Genomic DNA, 26,719 nt, shown 5'->3' on the forward strand with positions numbered 1-26,719 from the left:
ATCCAGGAGCCACCTGAGGTAAGCAGTGCCCAGCTGGTACCCACATCCCAAAACCCTACCCCAGGCATGAACCCCCTCCTACACCCCAAGCCCTTACCCTAGCCTTGAGCACTCCTGCATCCAAACACCCTCCCAGAGCCTGCATATAGAATCCTCTTTGGCACCCCAACTGCCTGTCCCAAGCCCAGCTCAGAGCCCTTCTCGCACTCCAAATCCTTTAATTCAAGACCAGAGACTGCACCCCAATCCTCTGCCCCAAACTGGTGAAAGGGAGGGAGGGTGGAAGAGGGAGGATGGAATGAGAAGGGGTGGGGGCCTCACAGGAGCACAAAGGAGGTAGGGCAAGGGTATTTGGGTTTGAGGTAGATCTTGGATTGCACTTAAATTCAAAAAGTGATCTTGTGCTTAAAGAGGTTGGAGACCACGGCCTTAAAACTTCTAAAACATTATTAAAACTTCATATTTAAAATTTGCATGAGTCTTTTAAATTTTTAGGTAAAAACACAGTATTGATACACTAGCACTGTTAAAAAAAATACAGTCCTAAGTCATCACCTGCCAGGTCTGCTGACTAGGTGCGGTGAGGGGCAAAGGGGGAAGTTGCCCCTGACCAGTGATTCAAAGGGATCTAGGGCTCCTGGTTGCCATTATTGCCAACTAGAGACCCAGGCTGGGTGGGTGCCCAGGTGACATGGAAGGCTGGCTTCCTCTAACCCCATCCCTTTCGCCAAAGGCCATGCCCCTTCCAGGGCCAGAGAACCACCCTCCCCACTTAACCCAGGGGTCCAAGCAGGCTATTAGCTCCCCTGCCCTCCTTCAACTAGAAAATGTATGAATGGGCCAAATAATTCAGAAAATTCAAATAGATATAATTTTTATGAAAGTCTCCCCAATTCTTATCATAGGCAAGCATGATGCTTTACAGAAATCTTTAACAAGTAGGGTGATCAGTATAAAAATAGTAGACACCTATGCAACAAAGCCCTAAATATCAGGACTGCTCCTGTAAATTTGGGGTATCTGGTCACCCTAATAAGTTACGTTTGCAGGCCTGCTCCTGCAATGCAATTACAAATGTAAGTGTTACAGAGACAAGGTAGGAGAGGTAATAGCTTTTATTGCATCAATTTCCCGGGGGGTGGGGAGGAGGGAATAAGCACTCTTGCAGCAGCGGCTCCCAAGCCCTACAGCGTGGAGTGGTGCAGGCGAGCAGTGCAGGATCACACCCTGTTGCAGACACAGCTGCCTACACACCAGGCTAGCATGGAGAGGCAAAGAGGAACACATGTCGCAAGCAACACGGACAAGGAACAGAAATCCGCACTGCGCATGCCCTAAAGTCACGGCTTGCGGCAGACCATAAGTCTCTAGTGCGTCTGCGCATGGGGAGACCTCTAGGGTTCTGTTTTGGGACTGACTTCGCCTGGTTTGTCAAGTACGGGTGAGGCGAGAGGGTTACTACGCCTGCGCAAGAACCCGTAAGTGGCCCGGCCGAAAAATCAAGGTGAACTACGCCTGCGCGACTATGAAGCCGGCTACCTAGAGGAGAGACCGTAATCTGAAGAAGGGCCTCACTGCGCTTGCGTGCCGGAACAGCCGGGGGGGGAGGGGCAGGATGAAGGCTGCACTGCGCTTGCGCGGATTTCTGGGCGGGCGGGGTTGACTCGGCCGTGCTCCTGGGCTGGAATCCTGAGCCTGTGCGGTTGCCAGGGTGACGGGACTACAACATGGCCCGCTGACAGCTCTGCCGGGAGGGGTGGGCGCTGCAGAGAAGGCCTCAGCCTTTCCCTCCCCGCTCCCACACCGCTGAGAGCCGCAGAATGAGCAGTAAGGGAGGGGAGGGACGGGGCCCGGTGGCGATGTGGGGAGGGTCGCGGCAAGGCGGGTTCTTCTGTCGGGAGGGGGCCGCTTCCGGGGTGCGGCAGGCAGGGAGTGTGAGCGGGCTAGCTGTAGGTGGGCCGTGACTCTTCTGCTGGGCGCTGATTCCCCTAGATACACAGTGTGAGGACGAGGGGGGCCTGAGTCTTGCTGTGGGGAGATGTATGAGGGTCTTGGGCCCCACTTCGGTTATGGTTATTATGGGACACCCCATGTGGAGGAACAGGGCGCAGCGTCGGATCCATTTGGAAAAGAAATGGGCCCTGCAGTTGGGGTGAGGATGCATATTAGACTGAGAGTTGGTGGGAGGGGGCCAGATTTTCCTATGCAAAGATATACGAGGGAGATACTAGCAGTAAGAAGGAGCTGCCCTCCAATTACCAATATTAGGAAAGTAGCACCAAGAGACACCCCCCTCAACTTGTTGGTTGATTGTATTGGAGGTCATATTTTTTCTTGACTTTTTATCCTCATTGACTTTTGGTTTTCCTCCTATTTCTTCAGTCATTTGTTCACAGGTTTGGTTCTTGGCCCTTTAATCCTCTCACTTTATAGGCTGGATAATATTATTGCTTAAATAGTTTCAAATATCAACTCTGTGCTAGTGACTTTTTCTATACCACTGACCTGTGCCTTTCTAAACAATCCCATCTAATATTTTAGGACATGTCAGAGAGAGATTATCTTGCCAGTTTAAACAAGGCCGAAAACAAATTCTTAAACTTTCCTCACACATTCCCCTTTCTCCCTTTTTTATTACAGTTAGCATCACTGCTATTCTCTTCATCATTTACACCAAATGTGGGCTTTATTTATTTTATTTATTTATGTTTTGCCTTTCTGTGGCCCACACTTTCAGGCCATCTCCAAATCCCATAGCTTCTTCCTCTTCAGCATCTCCATACTCCATCTGTTTCTTTCCATCTCCACACATTTCTGGTTTAACTCCTCACTGTATCCCACCTTAAGTACTGCAGTACTCTCTTATGTCATTTCCCACTTCAAACTTCAGTAATCTTTTTACCTGTCAATTTGATCACTTTGCTATATGCCCCTCTCTGAATTCCTCCATTTGTTCTCCATCCATACTTCTGTTTAAACTGTTAATCACTTACTTCACAACTCTTTAAATCTGGCCTTCTCTACTTATTCTCACTTATGGAATTTTATATTACTTCTCCTACCCCACCAGCATTCCCACCCTCAACTGCCGATTTGTCAATTTCAGACAATCACTTTTGTGTTTTTCATGTGATTACCTCTGCCTTGTCCTTTCTTGTATGCTAAATAGATTCATGAAGGTTAGGTGCATCAATGGCTGTTAGCTAGGATGGGTAGGACTGGTGTCCCTACCCTCTATTTGTGACAGGTGAGGGAGCATGTGAGGATTACCTATTATGTTCCTTCCCTCTGGGACATCTGGTATTGGCCTACTGTTGGCAGACAGGATACTGGACTGGGTCCTTATGTTCTTATGTCTAAAAAGTGCCCTGTTTGTTATGGATGCTACTGAAATCAATTCTGAATTAGGGATTATGCTCTTTTTGTTCTAAATATTGTAAATCCCACTGTGATAAAAATTGACAAACTTTTTTATGTCTAATTTATTAAGAAAATTAAATCAAATGTTATCTACACATTTCTAGTTCTTTACTTACTTTCCATTTTAAAGTCTTAAGCTGCTAATGTGGCTGTTTCATATTTGTTTCCTGATTACTAGTAGAATTTCAAGCTTTACTGAGATTTTTTTATACTACAAAGTTTCACACTTAAAATGTTCATCTGTACTAGAAAAGTCATGTTTATGTTCTCTAACATCCTTCCTGTAACACTGCCATAAAATCAGATAACCAAATAACCAATGCTGTTTGTAACCAACACAATCTTCCAATGTTATGAACTTCCATAAGTAAAGAAAGCTGAAATGCTTTGACCAGGCTATTCTCCATCAAGGCTTTCAGTTTGAAGTCAATGGTATTAGTGCTTCTAAATTGCTTAGCATTGAAGTCAAAGGGACTTAGGTGTTAAGCATTGCAACACCTAACTTTCTCAGCATCTTGCCATTCTGTGGAATCCACAGCCCTGATATAGGTTATTTCTGGGCGCCCCATTTCAAGAAAGATGTGGAGAAATTGGAAAGGGTACAGAGAAGAGCGACAAGAATGATTAAAGGTCTAGAGAACATGACCTATGAAGCCAGGCTTCATGAACTGGGCTTGTTTAGTTTGGAAAAAAGAAGATTAAGGGGGGGACATGATAGCGCCTTTCAAATATCTTAAAGGGTGTCACAAGGAGGAAGGAGAACATTTGTTCCTCTTGGTTTCTGAGGACAGGACAAGGAGTAATGGGCTTAAAGTGCAGCAAGGGAGGTTTAGATTGGACATTAGGAAAAAATTCCTAACTGTCAGGGTGGTCAAATATTGGAATAAATTGCCAAGGGAGGTGGTGGAGTCTCCCTCTCTGGAGATATTTAAGAACAGGTTGGATAGACATCTGTCAGGGATGGTGTAGACAGAGCTTGGTCCTGCCTTGAGGGCGGGGGGCTGGACTCGATGACCTCTCGAGGTCCCTTCCAGTCCTATGATTCTATTTGACACTTTATACAATGAAAGGGAAGAGTTAAGTTCCTAAGAATGGAATCTATCTTCAAAAACCAACATGCTGAGCAGAGAGACACCTGTCGTAGCCATTAGGAAATGCTGAGGAAAGGGGAGTGGGAATAAACTCTGCCCCCAAAAGGATAATAGGCATCTAAATCAGAGCTGGAGGGAGCGCTCTCTCTTGTTGAAACTTTTCCATTGTGTATAATTACTTAAATATTCATTAGGCCTAATTTAGAGAGAAAGTATGACTCTGTAGCCCAGTGGTTAGGGCTCTCATCCGGGATAAGGAGACTCAAGTTCCACTCTTCTTACTCCAAAGAATAAGTATTTATACACAGTAGAACAACTTTGATAGGAGAGATTGAGAGAGACCTGCCCCCAGAACCTCAGGGCCCAGTGGTTAGGGCACACTCCTGGACGGGGGTGACACCAATTCAAATTTCTTCTCTATATTAGGCAGAGTAAGGAACTCAGCATCAGTCTTTCACAACTGCACAGTGCCCTTCCCAGTGGGCTACCAACACTTGCTAAGATAGAACATAGTAAGAATAGGGACTTGAAGTAACCATACACCTGGCAGGCTTCTAGGCACCTGTAGGAGTTTATCATCAGCGATTTAGACACCTTAGGATTTTAGGTGCTTATAGAGTTTGATAGTAGCTGAGTGGAGGTTTTGAGGATTTCAGTGGTTCCTAAATGTTAGGCTTTGGTACCTAAAGTGTTAGGTGCCTAAATCCTTTTGTGGCTATAGCTCTTAGCAACTTTTGAAAATGCCACTCTTTGATGTCCATGTATGGGGGTTGTTTTTTTTTTTTTTTAAATTTTGGTCTAATTTTTTTGGTGTAAAAACTTCACAATATATTTGTTAATGCACTGAAAAGGATAAATTTTCTTTAATACTGAGGCATTTTTGTTTTAAAATGACAATTTTTATGCCAGTAAATCAGAATACAATTTTAGTGCCTGATTTTGCAAACACTTGAGCACGTGTAACTTTAAACATGAGTAGTGCCTTTGACCTAAATGAGACTATTTAGAGGCTTGATCCTGCATCATTTCCCTTGATGGAAGCTTTTTCATTGCCTTGAAATAAGAACAGGATCAAGTCTCAAAAGAGTAAACTTATGTATCTGCTTAATTGTTTTCTATAGTCTTTAATATTTTGTTTTTGCCTACAGCACTTCTGTAAATTCAGGCAATACCCTATAATGACTTTTTAAAATTATAGTTTAGTTAGATTAAAAATGTATCCTAAAAAGGTGCAATAGCACATTTTTTTTTCAAATCCTCAACCTGATTTAAATCAGTGACAGACAAAAAGTGATTTAAATTATTCCATCCTGATCTAGTGCTCTAGGCATTTTCTTCTGTGAGGGAAAAATACACTGATATGTCATAGCAAGACAAAAGCTCATGAACCAACCAGAGATAGATGTCATGGGATCAATTAGAAGCTTTGTTTTGTGGTGGTTTTTTTTTTAATTGATTAGATGTGCATTTTAACAAGTAGTTTGAGCATTTTATATAATAATAATAATAATGTTTAGGCATACTAAATCAATGGTTGTTAAGAGTTATTAGGGGGCTGCCCCCTCCTTGCTATGCTCGCCAACCCCTCCCCCCCCCCCGGCTGCTTTCACGGCCAGAGAACCTGATGATGTCACTGTCATGCGGCAGGAAAACTTTGCCAATATTTTATCTCTATATATAAAACTCAGGATTTTGAGCAGGACTCTGTCACCTCAGCATATTATTCCTAATTTGGTGTCTTTGTTATGGGTTTTACTGTCCTCCTATACTGTTTTTTAAGATTCTATTTCTGGCTTATACTTCATGAGCAAGGACTGTTTATATTAATATAAGCATTAGAAAGTGTAGTTGGCATTTTATAAATAGGCCTGTGCCCTGCACTGCCGAGCTTACCATCTAAATCGGACAAGAAAATTATAAAAGACGACAGTTCAGGAAATACAGAGGAAGGAGAATGTGTTGGTGATGAAAAGGAAGGATGGATTCCTGGAATAACTGGGCTTTAAAGAGGATCTAGTGTACAGAAGTAGTGTGTCAAGCATAGGAGCAGTATGAGAGAAAATGTGAAGCAAGAGCGAAGGGAGAGTCTTGGAAGTTAGAGCCGAACAATAAGAGTGGCAGGAGAGAGTGACGATTTTATCCAATGTCGCACTGTTAGATTAAGTTAAGGAAAGGTTGCAAAGGGGAAGGTCATAGTAATAAAGAGGAAAAGTAAAAGAGAACTCTGGTAATTAGAAAATAACAAATAGTCTGACATCTTAGAGACTAACAAAACATGTTGATAGTATCATGAGCTTTTGTGGGCACAACCACTTCTTCAGATGATTGGAGTTATTAAAGGTCCAGTTTCTAAATAAATGGGAAAGAGGGAGAGAAGGGGAAAAAAAAGGGGGGGGGGAGAAATAGTCAATTAGAGTCCATGCTACATGAAGTTGCTAGAGAAGGTACTAATTGTTCTTAAGTGCTCATTGTTTGGTTTTTTTATGTTCTTAGGATGTGGAATGTCCCAAACAACGTACCCAAAGTCTTAATTAGATTAGCTAAATCGATCTCTGGAAGTGGCAGTGGTGATTTTCCATTTAGTATATACATGGCCTCCGAGGCAAAAAAAATCCACAACCTCAGCAACACAATTATACCAACCTAACCCCTAGGCTAAGTCTACACTGGCCAGTCTTGCGCAAGAACATATGCAAATGAGGCACAGCAATGAGTATTGCTGCGCCTTATTTGCATACTTAATGAGCTGCCATTTTGCACAAGGGGCTTTTGTGCAAGAAGGAACAGTTTACACTGCTCCTTGTGCAAACCCCCTTTCTTGCACAAGAGCAATTCTGCCTGAAAATTTGTGCAAGAGCCGTTCTGCTGTTTGAGGAATTTTTGCTCAAGAAGTAGCAGTGTTGACCGCTCCTTCTTGTGCAAAAGCCCCTTGTGCAAAAGTGACAGCTCATTAAGTATGGAAATGAGGCGTGGCGATATTCATTGTCATGCCTCATTTGCATATGTTCTTGTGCAAGACTGGCCAGTGTAGACGTAGCCCTAGTGTACACAGCACTATTGTTAATGGGAAGGCTTCTGCTACTACTTCTCACAGAGGTGGATTAACTATGCTGAAAGTGGAAACTCTGCAATCGACATAGTATAGGCCTGGGCAAAATACCATCCGTGGCATGGATCCAGCCCACTAAGCTGCCAGATCTGGCCCATGGACGCAGTGGGGTGCCTCAGGCAGACTCCCTGCCTGTCCCCCACACGCTGCTGAGAAAAGCTGCTGCGGGGTTCTCTTTGAACAGCTGTGAGCCTGGGGGAGGGGAAAAAGGCTCCTGTCCCCCCAGCACAAACCCACTGGCCTGTTTCCAGCCAATGGGAGCTGTCTGTTATTAATAGGCAGCTTGCAAAGCACACACACACAACCTCAGGCTTATAGCTGTTCAAAAACCACATGGCCCCTGCTGCTAGTGCGGGATGAGGCAGGTAGGGAGTCTGCTTGAGAGGGCTGCAGGCTGGGAGTCAAGCAGGTAAATCTCCCAGCCAGAGCCTGCCTCTAGCACCTCAACCCTTTCCCCCCCCCCGACTGCACATAACCCAAACTTTTTGCACCTCTCCTGCCCCCAGATCCTCTCCCAGATCCTGCATCTCAGTCCCCTGCCCCAAATCACAACCCCCTCGTGCCCTAGGCCACAACCCAAACCCCTCTACCCCTTCCTGTACCCCAGTCCCCTGCCCCAAGTCACAACCCCCTCTTGCTCAAGGTCACAACCCAAACCTCTGCACCCTAGTCCCTTAACCCAGATCACAACTGCCTTCTTCACTAAAACTCCCCCACAGACTTCACATCCTCTCCTGCACCCCAGGCCTTTACTGCAAGCTCCCTTCTGCACCCAACCTCAATTCCAGATCCCGGACCTCCTCCATTAATCTGGAAGAGTGTGGCCCTTGACCACTTTCCAAATTCTTGGAGTGGTCCTTCAGCAAAAATTGCCCAGCGCTGGCGCAGTATCATCACTGATGTGCTATATCGGTGCAGCTACACTGCCGCATCTGCATCAGTGCAGTATTTTAAGTGTTGACCTGTCCATAGGTGAGCCGACCTAAGTCCCCATGTAGATATAGCTAAGTCAAAAGAACAATTCTTCTGTTGACAAAGCTACCGTCTCTTAATAGAGTGGATTCACTCTAGAGATGGAAAAATCCATTCTGTTGCTTTAGTATGTGTCTGTACTACAGTGTTGGTGTAGCTTAGGTGCAGTGCCATCGCTGTGCTGCAGTAGGTCTTGTAATGGAGACATACCCTAAGTCTCTGATAGTTTCCTTGACTGCTATTAGGCATGAAGGTGTGCGGAAGGAAAGAGGTCTTTGTTCTTTTACTTCTCCCTTCGTCTCTGCTTTTTGGATTCTCCTCTCTGAGTGTCTCCACTGTCTGATTCACTAGTTGTTCATAAGCTCTCCCCGGCAGTAACAGTAGCATGAAACTGAATTGACATGATTTGGTTTATCTTCAGCTCACTGGTGGAGGTATTTGTACCTGTAGATGCAGATAAGATTACCAGGGACAGAATCTGGAGGAACACTAAGCAAAGAGGGGAAAGGAGATGAATAAGACTGGCTGATGGAACAGTCACTTGTTGGAGCAGGCTCAATCAAACACAGTGTAGAGGAAGCTAAGAAGGAAAGAGAAATATCATTTGAGTCAAAAACCAGGATAATGATTCAGAATAAGTAAAAATAAAAAACCATTAAGACCATGCTGCTATCTGCCTTATGATTTCTAGTCTTGGGGATTTGAATTTTCCTTGTCTCAACTCTCATTTTTCATGCCATTCACTGTACTTCACTATTAAACATACGCATTTTTCAGAACAAATTGAAAACTCATTTACAATGTAACAGTTGGTTAATAATTTAAATATAATTACTGTTAGGTTAGAAACTGTTCTGAAAAAATGCCAGCCTGCATTTGCTTCTAAAATAATCCAAAATGTAGATATTGAAAAGGAGAGAGGTAGAAAAGTATTAATGGTGAAACAGACCTGGCATCAAAATAGACATTAGATTTTAATGTTCTATGACATAAAGTCCTCTTGGGTTGTATGTGCAGAGGTATCATGTTACAGAGCAGGGAGATTTGTGCTCTGGAATTAAGTTAATATTTTGTATCATCAATAATATGAGCATCAATAGGATGGGGCAGTAATTTGTTCTAATTCAATTTAATTTTCCCCACATCATTGACACATGAATCACAACCAAAAGCATAATATTGAAAATCAAGTAGCAAAGACAGAATTTAATGAAAATCCATTCAGGGTAAATATGAAAATATTGACTGTTTACAACAAAGAGCCCCAACCCTGCCCTCCCCAGGCAAATGCTCTATCCCCATGGCCACTGCAGAACCCACCCCACCTACCTGTCTCCCGGGTGTCCCTTATCCTGTCTTACGAGTGCTTAGCACCAGCTCCTGCTCTGTGACAGCCTGTGTTGGCTGTTCGGCTGCTCCCAAGGTGTCTAAATCTAAAATTTAGATTTTAAAATTTAAATACATTTTGTTTTTAGAATATAAACCAATTGGTAAAATTGGCGAGGGAACGTTTTCTGATGTTTTGAAGACCCAGAGTCTTAGGGATGGAAATTACTATGCATGCAAACAAATGAAACAGCATTTTGAAAGGTAAGTATAGTTGCTCATACTATTGCCCCAAACTGGAAAAACTTTGTTTACATTTCATGGGGAAATAAATATAAATTTAAGACTGAATATAGGTTTCATGCATATTAGAAAATGTGTTCGCATTTAGAAAAGAGGAACAGGAGGCCTGATAATAGCAAATTATTACTTGGCATTGTGCTTACTACCAAGTAGACCCACTGATGTCACTCTCTGCAGTAAATTCTATATCTACTTGTCAACTGGATTAAGATCAGGATTAGGGAGGGAGAAGCACTGGGGGTTTTGTTCGTTCCTATCTACTTTAATGAATATTTCTTTCTGTCACTACTCTGGTTTGGTTGGATTTTACATTGTAAATTAATTCGTACCAGAAAGGAAAAGGAAAATATGTATGAACTCAGTTGTGTCCTTTTCCTTACTTCCATAAATCAATTAATAGAGGAAGATGGTGTAAGGAACACCCTCTTTAACCATTGTCAGTTTCACTTTAAAATGTATTTTATTGTGGATTCTGTAACAGTAGATCATCTTCTCTTCCTATTTTGTTCCTCTTCATAGTTTGAATTTGCCCTTATTCGCATTTGATTGTGTCCTCTAATTGTGGGCAACACAAGTCACAGTGGGAGCTCTTTCTTATTAGGAAAATGGCAAAATTGGGTTCACTGCATGCCCCACACACAGCATTCTCAACCAAACCAACGCACGTAACCCCTAACCTTAGCATAGGGTCACGGTCATCTATCAGACACATTCATTTCCTATTGATCTCAGTGTAAGTTGCTTTATAGCAGTTGATGCTGCCTCTACTGCTTTGAAAAAAATTCAGGTTTGATTCAGTACTTTGCTGCTGCACAGATTAAGAAGTAAAAAAAAAATTGCAGAGATTAAGGAAGAGTGAATTTAAAAACACAAATCCATCCTTTTCCTTTAAATGGAAAAAAAAAATTAGCCAAAGTCAGTGAATATAAACTTTCTATTGTACCCACTTTGTGCTGATCATTAGTCTAATGGAGCCATAAACTCAGTGGACCTGATCAGCTGAAGAAACAAGGTGTATGTAAAAGTGGTCCCTTCCTTAGTTACTCTGGGCAGCTCTACACTACTGGGCAGCTCTACACTACGGGCCAGATCGACGGGACAGCGATCGATCCAGTGGGGGTTGATTTATCACGTCTAGCAACTGCCAATCACTGTCCCGTTGACTCCGGTACTCCACCTCAACAAGAAGCTCAAGGGGAGTCGATGGGAGAGCATCTCCTATCAACACACTGCTGCAAGGACACTTTGGTAAGTAGATCTAAGTATGTCGACTCCAGCTACGCTATTCACATAGCTGAAGTTACATAACTTAGATCAATCTCCTCTCGTCCCCCATAGTGTAGACAAGCCCTCTAAATGCAAGCTTGGTTACAGCCAAGTATTTTGTCCAGAATGTTAAGAATAAGCAGACAAATTTCTTGGCTAATCAATTTTAGTAATACTAAAAACTGAGAATTTGTTTAATTGCCTCCATGTATGAGAGGCTTATTTGGCAAAGATGCCAGTTTGCTGGTGCTGTGGTTTATTATTATTATTATTATTAATTTATTATTTATTAATAACACAAAACAGGCTTCCATTATGTGTCTGAAATTATGATCAATTTATATTTATCAAGATTAAATCTTATTAGATGGTGAGTTAGCTGGCCCTGTCACGTAAACCACTGTTGGTGAGTCAGTCAATTTTACACAGTGTACTCCAAGTAAAATTACTATTATTTACAAACAGTTGAAACTGACAGTGTATTTTGTGAAACAGATTCCAGCAATAGATTTTTATTAAAGAAATTCATATGGACAGTTCAGATCTAGTTCTAGTCTTTTGACAACTTATCCATATTTAGTTTATACTGTAGGATATTTCACGTAATTATGTTAGAGATGAGAAGCAGCAACTTTTGAGTATATATTTTCCTTTTTTATGTATACAGTACTGATATTGTTTTCATTCAAACATGGAAATTGTACTATTTTGGTTCTGGAAATAGCTCTCATTGTATAAATCAATTTACTATGGTCATGTTTTGAATTAAAATTAGGAACATTTTATTCCAAATTTTATTTAGGACTATTCAGAAATGCTAACATTAAGCACTGAAACCAAAAAGTTATCCAGTCAATCCTGTTAGTTTTCAGGGATCCATTTTACTTCTGGCTCTTCTCTTATTAAAAAAGGAAACAGACAGTCTAGAGTTGAGACCAAATTAACAAAAATAAATCCTAGTTATAAGATTAAGCAATTTTGAGTATGTTCAACTCATTGCATTTAGCTGTCCATCATTCCCACATTTATGAGGATTGTGAGAACATCTTCCCTATGATGTGTTAAAGTGTCCTTTATGTCTTAGACTCTCTCTGATAGTTGTGAATTGGGTAGAAGTTACTCTTTTACTGGAATGATTGCTTACAGATATAGGTAATAGTGATACAAATTGATCTTGCTAGTACAAGATAGTTTTCTTAATTTCACATTGAAATATAAAGCTTTTCACATTTTGCTGACTCTTGATGTGAAAGAAAAAGCTTTTCCTCTAATGATATGCTATATTTAGTGTCCATACAAGGCCACTGAAGCCCTGTAAAATGAATTTTTCCCCTACGGTTTCTGTAGGTTGGCCTTCTCATGGCTAATTGAGTCCAAGCATTAGTGACATGATTAAATACTATGTTTCAACTAGCTAGCGAAATAGTGGGTTTCAGGTTTCAGTTCTTCACACTAATGGTTATTACTTTAAAATTAAATTTTTACACTAATGATTACACAAGGCTAAATTTTGACTTTAGGCATAGTCTTTAGCTGTGAGCTGCACCAACCCAGAAGTAGCAGTGGGAATTATTGTGACTTGGACATACGTCTGAGTCATAATTCCCCTCCAATTTCTTTCCTTCTGCGGAGTAATAATTTATTTCTGGTCTATACCAACAGTAAATTACTACCCTCTTCTCCTGGGTCAGCTAATCTTGTCAACAAGAAGGGGAAGGGGAGCCAGGACATTTCCTACCCCATCCTCTTTCCCCGGTCTGAACTCCAGATTTGGGTAGCCTAAATAGGGACATGAGAGGAGGAGAAGTTCTTGCGTTTTTGTGTGGGGAATTATTTACAACCTGTTTTCTAAATTGTAAAGTAGTTTTCCACTCTCACTTCTTTTTTTTTTTTTAAATTACACATTTAGTATCGAGCAAGTGAATAATCTGCGAGAAATACAAGCACTGAGGCGACTGAATCCACATCCTAATATACTTATGTTACACGAGGTGGTTTTGTAAGTACAGAATATTTACTTCCCCTAATTCCTATATTCTCTATTTGAATATTTTTCAGTAGCTTTTGGAGACCAGAGACAGTTTGGAGACATTTAATCAATTATTTATTATGCCAAAAAGGAAATCTTTGGAAGATCTGTCTGATTCCCCCAGGCCCTCACGACTCTTGTTAAGCAAAAATATGATACAGTTCTAAATTGCACTTTTCAGTTGCTTTAGAATATACTGCTGGAAAAACATCAGAATTATAATATCCATCCTAACAAAATGGAAAAACAGGTGAACTTGTACAAGAGAGATTTTAAGCAATCAACCAGTGGGACCCTTAGACGATGGAGATGCCAAAGGAGCACTCAAAGATGATAGTCATTCCGGAAAAGCTAAATTAATTCTTTTCTTTAGTTTTCACAACTGAGGATGTTAGGGAGATCCCAAACCCGAGCCATTCTTTTTAGGTGACAAATCTGATGAATCGTTCCAAATTGAGGTGACAAATCTGAGGAATCGTTCCAAATTGAGGTGACAAATCTGAGGAATCGTTCCAAATTGAGGTGTCATTAGAGGAGGTTTTAGAACAAAGTGATAAACTTAATAGTAACAAATCACTGGGACCAGATGGCATTTACCCAAGAGTTCTGAAAGAACTCAGATGTGAAATTGTGGAACTATTAACTGTGGTTTGTAACCTATCCTTTAAATCAGCTTATGTACTTAATGACTGGAAGATAGCTAATGTGACGCCAATATTTTAAAAGGGCTCTAGAGGTGATCCTGGTAATTACAGACTGGTAAGTCTAACAACAGTACTGGGCAAATTAGTTGAAACTATAATAAAGAATGAAATTGTCAGACACATAGCTGAACATAATTTGCTGGGGGGAAAGTCAACATGGTTTCTGTAAAGGGAAATCATGTCTTAGTAATCTACTACAGTTCTTTGAGGGGGTCAACAAACATGTGGACAAGGAAGAGCCAGTGGATATAGTATGCTTAGATTTCCAAAAAGCCTTTGACAAGGACCCTCATCAAAGGCTCTTAAGTAAAGTTAGTTGTCATGGGACAAGCAGAAAGGTCCTTTCATAGTTTGATAACTGGTTAAAAGACAGGAAACAAAGGGTAGGAATAAATGGCAAGTTTTCAGAATGGAGAGGGGTGTCCCCCAGGGGTTTGTCCTGAGACCAGTCCTATTCAACGTATTTATAAATGATCTGGAGAAAGGGGAAAACAGTGAGGTGGCAAAATTTGCAGATGATATCAAACTGCTCAAGATCAAAGCAGACTGTGAAGAGCTTCAAAAAGATCTCACCAAACTAAGTGATTGGGCAACAACATGGCTAATGAAACTTAATGTTGATAAATGTAACGTAATGCACATTGGAAAAAATAATCCCAATGATACATACAATATGATGGGGACTAATTTCGCTACAACTACTAAAGAGAGAGATTTTGGAGTAATTGTGGATAGCTCTTTGAAAACACCCACTCAATGTGCAGTGCAGTCAAAAAAGCAAACAGAATGTTAGGAATCATTAAAAAAGGGATAGAGAATAAGACAGAGAATATCTTATTGCCTCTGTGTAAAACCATGGTACGTCCTCATCTTAAATACTACGTACAGATGTGATCACCTCATTGCAAAAAAATATATTGGCATTGGAAAAGGTTCAGAAAAGGGCAACAAAAATGATTAGGGGCTTGGAATAGGTCCCATATGAAGCGAGATTAAAAAGACTTGGACTCTTCATCTTAGAAAAGAGGAGATTAAGGGTGAATTTGATAGAGGTCTATAAAATCATGACTGGTGTGGAAAAAGTGAACAAGTTATTTACTTGTTCTCATAAGAACTAGGGGTCACCAAATGAAATTAACAGGCAGCAGGTTTAAAACAAACAAAAGGAAGTATTCTTCATGTAGCGCACAGTCAATCTGTAGAACTTCTTGCCAGAGGACGTTGTGAAGACCAAGACTGTAACAGAGTTCAAAAAAGAGCTATATCAATTTAGGTAGGAACGGTGTCCCTAGCCTTTGTTTGTCAGAAGCTGGAAATGGATGACAGGAAAGAGATCACGTGATGATTACCTGTTGTGTTCACTCCCTCTGGGGCATCTGGCATTGACTATTGCCAGGAGACAAGAGACTGGGCTAGATAGACCTTTAGTCAGACTCTATATGGGCATTCTTAATCAATAAACATATTTATATTCTGATTTTATGGGAGGGAGACTTCATGTCTACTGCCCTCCATGGGTCCATGTACTCTGTTGCACAGATGGATCACATTCTGTCGTGAAGCTGACTTATTGTATTGCCATAAAATTACTTTAATCCTCCTCACTCCTATGCAGCTTCCCAGAACTATGGTTCATTGCTGAAAATCATCAAACATAACATTTGTTGATTATTATTTTCAAGGATTTTTTTTGCTGTGCTCTTCATGCTGTCTTTTTTCACTCCCTGCGCCTCAGTGTTATCTAGACAATCTGACTTAGAACCTAATTCCCACAAGTGCCAGAAGAGGGACACTTGTGGTCACTTTAGTAGCTCATCTCCCAAATAGTCTAGATCTAGCTGCAGCCCAGATTGTCAGCCAGCACATCTGCAAGATGAACTCCATATCTGGTTCCCCAATTCCTTTTTGCCTGGCTTAACTGAACAGTGCAGGGAGCATGCTCTGTAATCAAATCAGTGCTTTGTTATGAATGTTGAAGAGCAAGAGCCTTCCATAGATAGGTTCCACAAGGGCAAGAGGACATCAAATGTTAGCTGCCAGCTACAGGAACATCATGAATTCTAGATATCTTGCCAACATATAAAGTTATTCCATATCAGAATTGTGATGGCCACAGGGGCCACTGTTGGAGATTAATGAGGCAGATCACACTTCTCAGGGAGATGTTCTAGCTCCCTGCAGAGTCAAACAGGAAACGCTGCATCAGTGTACTCTTTGCTCATAGTCAAAAGTTTCTCTGCAACCACAAGGGTTAAGCAATTTAAAAAAAATGAAATCTCAGATTCTGGAGTGTCTTGTTTTAATGTTACAATTGTGGAATAGGCTGGATCCTGCTTTTACTCATTTCACAGCTCCCATTACATAGTATCAGGCTAAAAAAAAAAGCATTGTTGGTCCACAACAACTATTGAAAACATCATTCTCAACATATATTCATAGACTTCATGATTCATCTAGTCCAGAGGTCTCCAAACTGTGGAGTTGAAGCGGGTACTGAGGAATGTCCAGAGAGTGCAATTGGAGCCAGCACCTGGTTCAGTCCTCACTTGGAAGTAGCCTGGGACCTGGCTGCTGGCTCTGCACCTAGTGTCCTGCTGGACCCACATCCAGGGCTCTGCTCCTGGTCCCAGCCCTGCCCCCAGCTGTGGCCCCAACCTGTTTGTGTCATTTCTCTACCACCACCATCATGTCATGACACTGCTCCCAGCTCTGGAAGTGAGAGCAGCACAGACTTATGTAAAAGGGAGCAAGAGGTAAAAAAGGGGGTGGGGGGAGATTACTTATCTTGTCAGTCCTCCTGCATATTGCAGGCCATATAATCTCACCCACCCACTCTTATAATAGATTCACTAACTGACTGAGTTACTCAGATTATGGTTTAAAGACTTCTGGTTATAGAGAATCCACAATCACAGAAAACTGTCAAAATGTGGATTTTTTTTTAAAGTAACATACTCATTTAAAAATGAGTTGTTTTGCACTCACAGAACAATATCAGGCCCAGCTCAACTATTAAATATTTTCAGATGCAGCACAATGCTTTTGTACCTCTTAGCAATTTTTATTTTATACGTTATGACTATGTTATGTCTTGCTATTGCCATTTAATTGGGACTTCCAGATTGCGATTGCACCATTGTGCCATACTTGACAGTAAAATACATACAGTACTTGTAAGGCTAATAAGGCTTCCAGCCAGAAGTGCCAGATGCAAAGAGTTTGAAAAAATGTAATTGTAGATTAAAATTATAAATCAGTTTGAATAGACTTCTGTAGGTAAATATCAATTGAAACTGAAAACTTCAAGTAGTCTTACTGATGATTACAACTGGCTCTTCTGCTGAATAGAATACTTTTTGTCTACTTTGTGTACAAATGCAAATATACATTTATTTCTTGCTCAGAAAAAAATATTTGTTTCTTTAGTGACAGAAAATCTGGCTCTCTTGCACTAATATGTGAACTTATGGACATGAATATTTATGAGCTAATAAAAGGTATGTAGAGCATGTTTAAGTCATTCAAAATCCTCTTTCACAGATCATAAAGTTGCATTCATTAAACATAAATTTCATACTATATAACCATTACATGAACAGCCAACTGAAAAGTAAGTGTATATTCTACATTTTAGGGGAAATTACTCTATGGCTGTTTTCTATGCTATATAGATATTTTTAATTTAAAAACTTGTGTGCATGTCTATTTTTAAATGAGTCAGAGCAGTGATTCTATAGAGCACTATCAATATAAATGATCAGACCTGAAAAGGAAAAAAGAAAACTTATGGCAAGTTTGGATTTAATACAAACATTACCAGTTTAGTGGTAAGAAATTGTGCTCATTGTGTTTGAAAGTAACAAATCTTTCAGTTGAAACATAATAAAGTTTGAAAATCAAGGTAAGCCTATTCAAGAAGGGCTGATAATAGAGTTAACAGAAGTCTCTATAGCAGGGGTCGGCAATCTTTCCCAAGTGGCATGCCAAGATTTATCCTCCTGCCCTGGGGCCGTGCTGCTCTCCTGGGAGGTGGGAGGAACTCTCCCCACCATGCACCCTGCTTGGTCTCCTGCCCTGGGCTCTGCTCTGGCTTTTCCTGTGAAGAGGGGAGGAGCAATGCGTGCATGCTTCCCTGGAAACCAGATGTGGCGCGGAGCCTCTGGGATTCCCTTCCTCCCTCTCCCCCGCCCTCCCCAAGCTGGTGCTGGTTCCAATCTTGCGGGGGACGTGATGCTGGATTGCCAACACAGGCTCGGGTCAGGTTGGCTCGGGGGGGGGGGGGGGGCGGCGGGTGTTTCAAGGAAATGGGTGAGGCGGGTGCAGGTGAGTGACCCTGGGGTGTCCAGCCCAGGGTCCTGTGGAGATCCGGTCAATGGCACCCTCGCCTTCCTGTCAGGGACCCAGGCACCCAAGGGCCAACATGGCTTTGGGGCAGGAGGAACCCCCCCCCCCCATTTTAAATAAAGTAAAATATTAATTTATGTCCAACACAAAAGGTTTCAATGTTTTCATTATTTATGGCAAGGGTGGGGAACTATCAGTTGGGGACCACATAAGTGAGAAGCAAAAAAACTAGTCCAACCCTCCCCCCCCCCCAACCCTCTGATCCTGACCCCATCACTTCCCAGTCTCCAATTCCCCCATTACCTTCTCACCCCAGGCCACACTTCCCCCAACCCTGGACCCAATTTCCCCACTCCTCCCATGGGGGGGCACTCTGTGGGGTCCCCTGTACTGCCTGGTGAAAGTGGGCGGAGAGCTGGGGCAGTTCTTGGAGGCAGACTCCCACCCCATTGCTTCCTTCTCTCCCAGCTCCTTTGCATGCCAAGGGAGCTGGGGTAGGCAGAGAAGCAACGGCACACACATATTGGCGGGAAGGGGTGTCTCGATTCGGTAGGGGGAGCTGTCCCGGCTCTGCACAGGGTCCCCGTGGCACTCGGTGGAGATGGGTTATAGGGACACCGGGGGCTGATGTGAGTCAGGGCTTTCTTCACCTCCCCTCCTTCTCTGTGCCCAGAAGCTGGAGCTGGTGCTCCAAGCCTTACAGCTGTGTGGGCTCTGGAGGGGGAGCTGAGCTCCTGCTGTGGACTCATGCCACTGAAAATCAGCTCGCGTGCCACAGGTTGCCGACCCCTCCTCTGTAGCTTCTGCTGAACTTATCCCTATATAAGAAGTCTGTCACATTACTTCCTGGAACTTTCTTTGTGATCTGTATCATTGGTTATTAGCTTCTGATAATAGAACAGCTATTTTTCAATGTATGAATTAGGACCCTAGGAAGAGTTTCCAGGCTGGGCTGGCCTTAGGCTGATTCGACCGAATCAGGCCCCGTGCCTAAGGGGGCCCTGCACCCCTGAACCCAGAAGTTCCGGTGAGTTACTATTCAGAGCCGGGGTCCTGCTCCAGCAATATGTGGAGCTGGGTCTCTCCCCTGGCTCTGCCTAGAGCGGGCCCCGGACACCCTCTGCTGGCCCCCCTACGCATCCTCAGGGAGATGCTAATTACTAAGGATGGAGTGGAGGTTAAGGATAATCTAGGAATGGCCCAATATTTGAACAAATACTTTGCTTCAGTCTTTAATGAGGCTAATGAAGAGCTTAGGGATAATGGTAAGTTAACAAATGGGACTTAAGATAAGGAGGTAGATATTACCATATCCGAGGTAAAAAGGGGACAGGGGCAGTAAGGGAAGGGGGAGGCACCAGGAGGGTGCAGGGCTAAGGGAAGGTGCAGGTGCCAGAGGATTCTGGGGTGAAGCAGAAGGGCAGATTTCTGCAGGGGAGGGACCAGCACCAGAGGAGAGAGAGAGGGCAGGTGTGTAGAGGGAGGTGTTAGAAGAGAGGTAGCTCACATGATCAGAGTGGGGCTACTGGAGGAGTGGGCACAGGGGGAGAGAATGGCTGGTGGAAGGGGGCAGGTCGCAGGAGGGTTGAGGGCCATGAGAAGGGCAGGAGTCAGGACAGCAGAGGAGGGTGAGGAGTTGGGGGGCAGCAGGCACTGGGGAGATGATGGAGCAAGGAGAGGAGACATGGCAGCAGAGAGAGAAGGTAAAGGTTTATAAAATATTTATTAATAACATAGTTTGCGTCCCACGGTACAGTTTGGGTTTATGTGGGGATCAACATGTGGCCAGCAAGTGGAAGCCAAAACAAAAAAGTAGTCAGTGTAATTATCTTCTGTTGATATGTGTTTTAGTAGTTAAATTCTTGGACTGTCATTGCTCATGAAAAGTGCTGTCACATGGGTAGAAATCGGGTAGATATTGCATTTTATTAATATCAGCAGAACTGACAAACAGGGCCTGTGTGTCGTGTAGTCTTGCCTTAATCTTTGTATTCATACCTGTCAGTGTGAGAGAAGCTATTTGTATATATTTGCTTGCATAAGCAACCACACTTAAGTTGAGGCCCTCAGCATGTTCTATAAGTATCAATGTGGCCCTTGGGGCTTCCAAAGTTGAGTTGCCCTAGCTCATCCCTGAAAGGTGTCTGTCGAACCTGGTCTTAAATATCTCCAGTGATGGAGATTCCACAATCTCACTAGGCAATTTATTCCAGTGTTTAAACACCCTGACAGGCAGGAAGTCCACCCTAAACCTCCCTTGCTGCAATTTAAGCCCATTGCTTTTCATCCTAACCTCAGATGCCAAGAACAATTTTTCTTCCTCCTCCTTATGATACTCTTTTAGGGTATGTCTACACTACAAAGTTAATTCGAACTAACAGCTGTTAGTTCGAATTAACTTTAATAGGTGCTACACATGGAAACCACTAGTTCGAACTTAATTCAAACTAGCGGAGCGCTTAATTTGAACTAGGTAAACCTCATTCTATGAGGACTAATGCCTAGTTCGAATTAAGTAGTTCGAATTAAGGGCTGTGTAGCCACTTAATTCGAACTAGCAGGAGGCTAGCCCTCCCCAGCTTGCCCTGTTGGCCACTCTGGGCACAACCAGGGAAATTCTTCTGCCCCCCTCCCGGTCCCGGAGCCCTTAAAGGGGCACGGTCTGGCTACGGTGCCCGTGCCAGGTGCAAGCCTGCCAGCACCCAGCCAGCAGACCCTGCACCTGGCACGGCACGAGCCAGCCACCCGCTGCCACCCAGCCCTCCGCCTCTTCCCGGGACCAGGCTGGTGGCTCCCAGGAGCCTGCCCGGGGCTGCAAGAGGCGGGCGCCCACCTGGTCTAGTGCGGAGATTGTGGACCTCATCCAGGTTTGGGGGAGGCCTCCAAAGTCTACGACCTCCGCACTAGGCACAGGAAAGCAGCTGTCTAGGGCAGGATAGGTGCCAGCCTGGCCACCAAAGGCCACATGCAAACACAGGAGCAGGTTTGCGTGAAAATCAAGGTGGTCCAGTGAGACCCCCGACCCTGAGCTTAGAACATAAGAACATCAGAACGGCCGTACTGGGTCAGACCAACGGTCCATCTAGCCCAGTAGCCTGTCTGCCGACAGCAGCCAACACCAGCTACCCCGGAGGGGATGGACCGAAGACAATGACCAAGCCATTTGTCTCGTGCCATCCATCTCCAGCCTTCCGCAAACAGAGGCTAGGGACACCGTTCCTACCCCCTGGCTAATAGCACTCCATGGACCAAACCTCCATGACTTTATCTAACTTCTCTTTAAACTCTGTTATAGTTCTAGCCTTCACAGCCTCCTGCAGCAAGGAGTTCCACAGGTTGACTATTTGCTTTGTGAAGAATAACTTTCTGTTACTAGTTTGAAGCCTGCTACCTGTTCATTTCATTTGGTGTCCTCTAGCCCTTATATTATGGGAACTAATGAAGAACTTTTCTTTATGCACCCTCTCCACACCACTCATGATTTTATAGACCTCTATCATATCTCTCCTCAGTCTCCTCTTTTCCAAACTGAAAAGTCCCAGTCACTTTAGCCTCTCCTCATATGGGACCTGTTCCAAACCCCTGATCATTTTAGTTGCCCTTTTCGGAACCCTTTCCAAGGCCAAAATATCTTTTCTGGGGTGAGGAGATCACATCTGTAAACAGTACTGAAGATGTGGGCGTACCATAGTTTTATACTTCCCCTCCTCCTTCCCTTGGCTTCCCCCTTCCAGCTCCCTCCTCCCAGGTTTCCCCCTCCCCTCTCCTACCCTCTCTCTTCCCCTCTCCCACCCTCTCTCTTCCCCTCTCCCAGTTTTGTTAAATAAAGAGAGTTTCTATTTTTGAACACGTGTGTCCTTTATTTTTTACATCAGGAAGGGGGGCTAGGGAGGTGTAAGTGGAGGAGGTGAGGGAGGAACGGGGTACGAGTCCCTGATGGGGAGGACTGAGGTGGCTCTGCGGGCTCCTCAGGGTGGAAGCTCTCCTGCAGCCCCCCGATTGACCCCCCCCCGGATGGCAGCCTGCGGCAAGTGCAGGCTGGCTGAGTGCTGTGATGTGCCGAGTGTGGGCAGTCAGGGCACTCCAAGTAAGGACTGCTTTGCTGTCCCTTATCGAGGTAGACAAGCGGGGAACCCTGAGAACTGTCTGTCTGGAGTGAGGGCCGGGTCCCTTTAAGCACAGACCTCAGCTAGCCTGAGACAGCAGCTCCACGCTCTAAGTCCTGACCTGATGCCCTGCCGGCACTGCTTCCGGCCAGCCTTAACTTCGGTTCAGGGTCCACTCAATGTGGACATGCTAGTTCAAATTAGCAAAACGCTAATTCGAACTAGTTTTTAGGTCTAAATGCACTAGTTTGAATTAGCTTAGTTCGAATTAAGTTAGTTCGAATTAGTGCTGTAGTATAGACATACCCTTAGATACTGCTCTTGTGTCCCTTTTCGGTCTTCTCTTTTCCAAGGTAAACAAAGCCAATTTTTTCAGCCTTGTCTCATATCTCATGTTCTCTAGACCTTTATCATTTGTGTTGATCTTCTCTGGACTTTCTCCAGTTTCTCCACATTTCCTGAAATGTGGCGCCCAGAACTGGACATGATACTCCAGCTGGGGCCTAATGTAGATGGCTCATTCCCTGCCTAGGTCAGGCGAGACTGGGCAGGTTAATTTCCAATTTCCAATCCTCCTGTTTATTCTTTTCCTAAGCCAGGTGGGCACAATAGTTCTGATGGGGGGAGCTCTGCAGGAAGGCAGCCCGCACTGCCTCCTGCTTGAAACCTTGTGCAGATATTAAACAGCTGTCCAGCCCACCCTAACGGTGACTGCATTTCAGTGTGCCTGAAGGCAAACATGGTAGGAGACCGGACTGGCTTACAGGGGAAATCCTTGGTGAACTTAAGCACAAAAAGGAAGCTTACAAAGAGTGGAAACTTGGACAAATGATCAGGGAGGAGTTTAAATGTATAGCTCGAGAATGCCGGGGGGTTATCAGGAAGGCGAAAGCGCAAATGGAATTGCGACTGGCTAAGGATGTGAAGGATAACAAGAAAGGTTTCTACAGGCATGTTAACAAGAAGAAGGTGATTAGAGAGGGTGTGCGGCCCCTAATGGATGAAGGAGGTAACCTAGTGACAGATGATGTGGGGAAAGCTGAAGTACTCAATGCTTTCTTAGCCTCTGTATTCACGGACAAGGTCTGCTCCTGGACTTCTGCGCCAAGTGACGCAAGATGGGATGCAGATGGACAGCCCGTGGTGGGTAAAGAACAGGTTAGGAACTATTTAGAAAAGCTAAACGTACATAAATCCATGGGTCCGGACTTAGTGCATCCGAGGGTACTGAGGGAGTTGGCAGATGTCACTGTGGAGCCTTTGGCTATTATCTTTGAAAAGTCGTGGAGATCGGGAGAAATCCCGGATGACTGGAAAAAGGCAAATGTAGTGCCCATCTTCAAAAAAGGGAAGAAGGATGATCCAGGGAACTATAGGCCGGTCAGTCTTACCTCGGTTCCTGGAAAAATCATGGAAGGGATCCTTAAGGAATCCATATTGAGGCACTTGGATGAGAGGAAAGTGATTAGGAATAGTCAGCATGGATTCACAAAGGGCAAGTCGTGCCTGACCAATCTGATTAGCTTCTATGATGAGGTAACTGGCTCGGTGGACATGGGGAAGTCAGTTGATGTTATATACCTTGACTTTAGCAAGGCTTTTGATACGGTCTCCCACAATATTCTTGCCAGCAAGTTAAGGGATTGTGGATTGGATAAATGGATGGTAAGATGGATAGAAAGATGGCTAGAAGGCCGGGCCCAGCGGGTAGTGATCAATGGCTCGATGTCAGGATGGCAGTCGGTTTCTAGCGGAGTGCCCCAAGGTTCGATTCTAGGACCGGTTTTGTTCAATATCTTTATTAGTGATCTGGATGAGGGGATGGATTGCACCCTTAGCAAGTTTGCGGATGACACTAAGCTGGGGGGAGAGGTAGATACGCTTAAGGGCAGAGATAGGGTACAGAATGACTTAGACAAATTGGAGGATTGGGCCACAAGAAATCTGATGAGGTTCAACAAGGACAAGTGTAGAGTCCTGCACTTGGGACGGAAGAATCCCAAGCATAGTTACAAGCTGGGGACCAACCAGTTAAGTAGTAGTTCTGCAGAAAAGGACCTGGGGGTTACAGTGGATGAGAAGCTAGATATGAGTCAACAGTGTGCCCTTGTAGCCAAGAAGGCTAATGGCATATTAGGTTGCATTAAGAGAAGCATTGCCAGCAGATCCAGAGATGTCATCATTCCCCCTTATTCGGCTTTGGTGAGGCCGCATCTGGAGTATTGTGTCCAGTTCTGGGCCCCCCACTACAAAAAGGATGTGGACGCATTGGAGACGGTCCAGCGGAGGGCAACTAAATGATTAGGGGGCTGGCACATATGACTTATGAGGAGAGGCTGAGGGACTTGGGTCTGTTTAGTCTGCAGAAGCTAAGAGTGAGGGGGGATTTGATAGCAGCCTTCAACTTCCTGAAGGGAGGTTCCAAAGAGGATGGAGAGAGGCTGTTCTCAGTAGTGACAGATGGCAGAACAAGGAGCAATGGTCTCAAGTTGTGGTGGGAGAGGTCCAGGTTGGATATTAGGAAAAACTATTTCACTAGGAGGGTGGTGTAGCACTGGAATGGGTTACCTAGGGAAGTAGTGGAGTCTCCGTCCCTAGAGGTGTTTAAGTCTCGGCTTGACAAAGCCCTGGCCGGGTTGATTTAGTTGGAATTGGTCCTGCCTAGAGCAGGGGGCTGGACTTGATGACCTTCTGAGGTCTCTTCCAGTTCTATGATTCTAAGCAACACTGCACCAGCAATGGACAGAAAAGTGGCTCCTGGGCATGGCTTGCTCATGACTGCTTCAGTCCCATTGATGGGCCTCAGCCTCTTTTCTTCCCCTCCCTTGCTTTGCAATGGGGCTGTAGACTCTGGGGGAGAGGGGTGGAAGCAGACAGAGGTGTCTCCCTGCAGCAGATGTAGACACGTCTCTGCATTAATCATTCTATCATTGAAGTTTTTAGCTTTGTAGTGAGTCCTTTTACATGGAAACTTTGTATTAAGTCTTGGTAGAATAGTCCCTAGGACAAATGAGGCAGAGACTGTCCCTGTGGGGTGAATGGGGTGGGAATGTATAAGACGGAAGGTGAGCACCTCTGGGCAGTTGCAAAGGTTGGAGAGGGGATGGAAGCCAGATCCAAGATCAATGAGCCCTAGGAAGTGGGCCCATTGAAAGGAGACTGGACCTATGGATGCCTTGGGCGTCAGCAGCAAGGGCCTGCTTTGGGAAGCCCCCTCTTTGGAGGTGAATGTGGCAGCATTGAGACACCACCCAGAAGCAGGCGCCACAGACACTAACTGCAGATTCATGGGACGGCTTTCACAGTTCTTGCACATGTATAAGATGATAGATCTGCAGGAGGAGGTGCAGTTGCGTAGTGAGGGGGCCGGAGGGGCCAGTTGCCCCTGGGAGAAAAATAATATAAAATTTAGTTAAAAATAGATGTCACACATTTTTAAAAGGAATACCATGTCTCCTGCCCTTTGTCTATTTTTGTCTCTTTAAGCTCCCAGTTAAAATTTTGAAAAGCACTTGAGTGACTAAAGTCACTTTTGAAAATTGGACTTGGAAATCTAAGCTCAGATTGTCAAAGGTAATAAAGCTCCTAAAGAGACAGTTGCCAACTCGGATGTTCAAAGATATCTATCTGATCTTTACACACCTTTGAAAATCTGGTCATAAGTGTCCTAGTCAGTTCTGAAGGTGAGATGTAGGAGCCCAGTTCTAATTCCTTCAGGCTTTTTTTTTTTAATTTGAACATTTATCTACACTAATTGCCCTCCTTTCTCTTTCGCTATCCCATAAATGCATGGATCAAAATTATAGGTGCTTTGTGAATATGTTGACTTGAGAGTGGAAAGATTTCATATTGTCATGTATGATTCCTGGTAACCCATCTCAAATATGAAAAACTAGGTTGATACCTGTTCATATCAGGAGCTGTTGAATTCAGTTCACCATTTGCAGTATCTCATTAGGATGTTTAGTGGAGAAGATATTGGGGTTTTTTTAAATTTATATTGTGGGCAAAGCATGGGCTCACAAGAATTCCTCCATTGTTTTACCATG

At 43.8% G+C, this 26,719-nt stretch overlaps 1 protein-coding gene across 3 annotated transcripts in view; it reads left to right on the top strand.

The window, feature by feature from the left end:
- Positions 1-1,642: 1,642 nt before the first annotated feature.
- Positions 1,643-26,719, top strand: part of MOK (MOK protein kinase) — a 40,410-nt gene continuing 15,333 nt past the window's right edge. The window contains exons 1-4 of one of the 3 annotated variants that reach the window (XM_006119987.5): positions 1,643-1,827; positions 10,068-10,182; positions 13,397-13,486; positions 17,647-17,717. In XM_006119987.5, the coding sequence (XP_006120049.3) occupies positions 1,821-1,827; positions 10,068-10,182; positions 13,397-13,486; positions 17,647-17,717 (283 nt within the window). In that variant the 5' untranslated portion in view covers positions 1,643-1,820. The other 2 variants (XM_025183068.3, XM_075926555.2) reach the window with 2 other exon arrangements.

Source organism: Pelodiscus sinensis, chromosome 5 (genome assembly GCF_052426305.1).
Source record: "Pelodiscus sinensis isolate ZL-2025 chromosome 5, ASM5242630v1, whole genome shotgun sequence".
Taxonomy (NCBI): Eukaryota; Metazoa; Chordata; order Testudines; family Trionychidae; genus Pelodiscus; species Pelodiscus sinensis.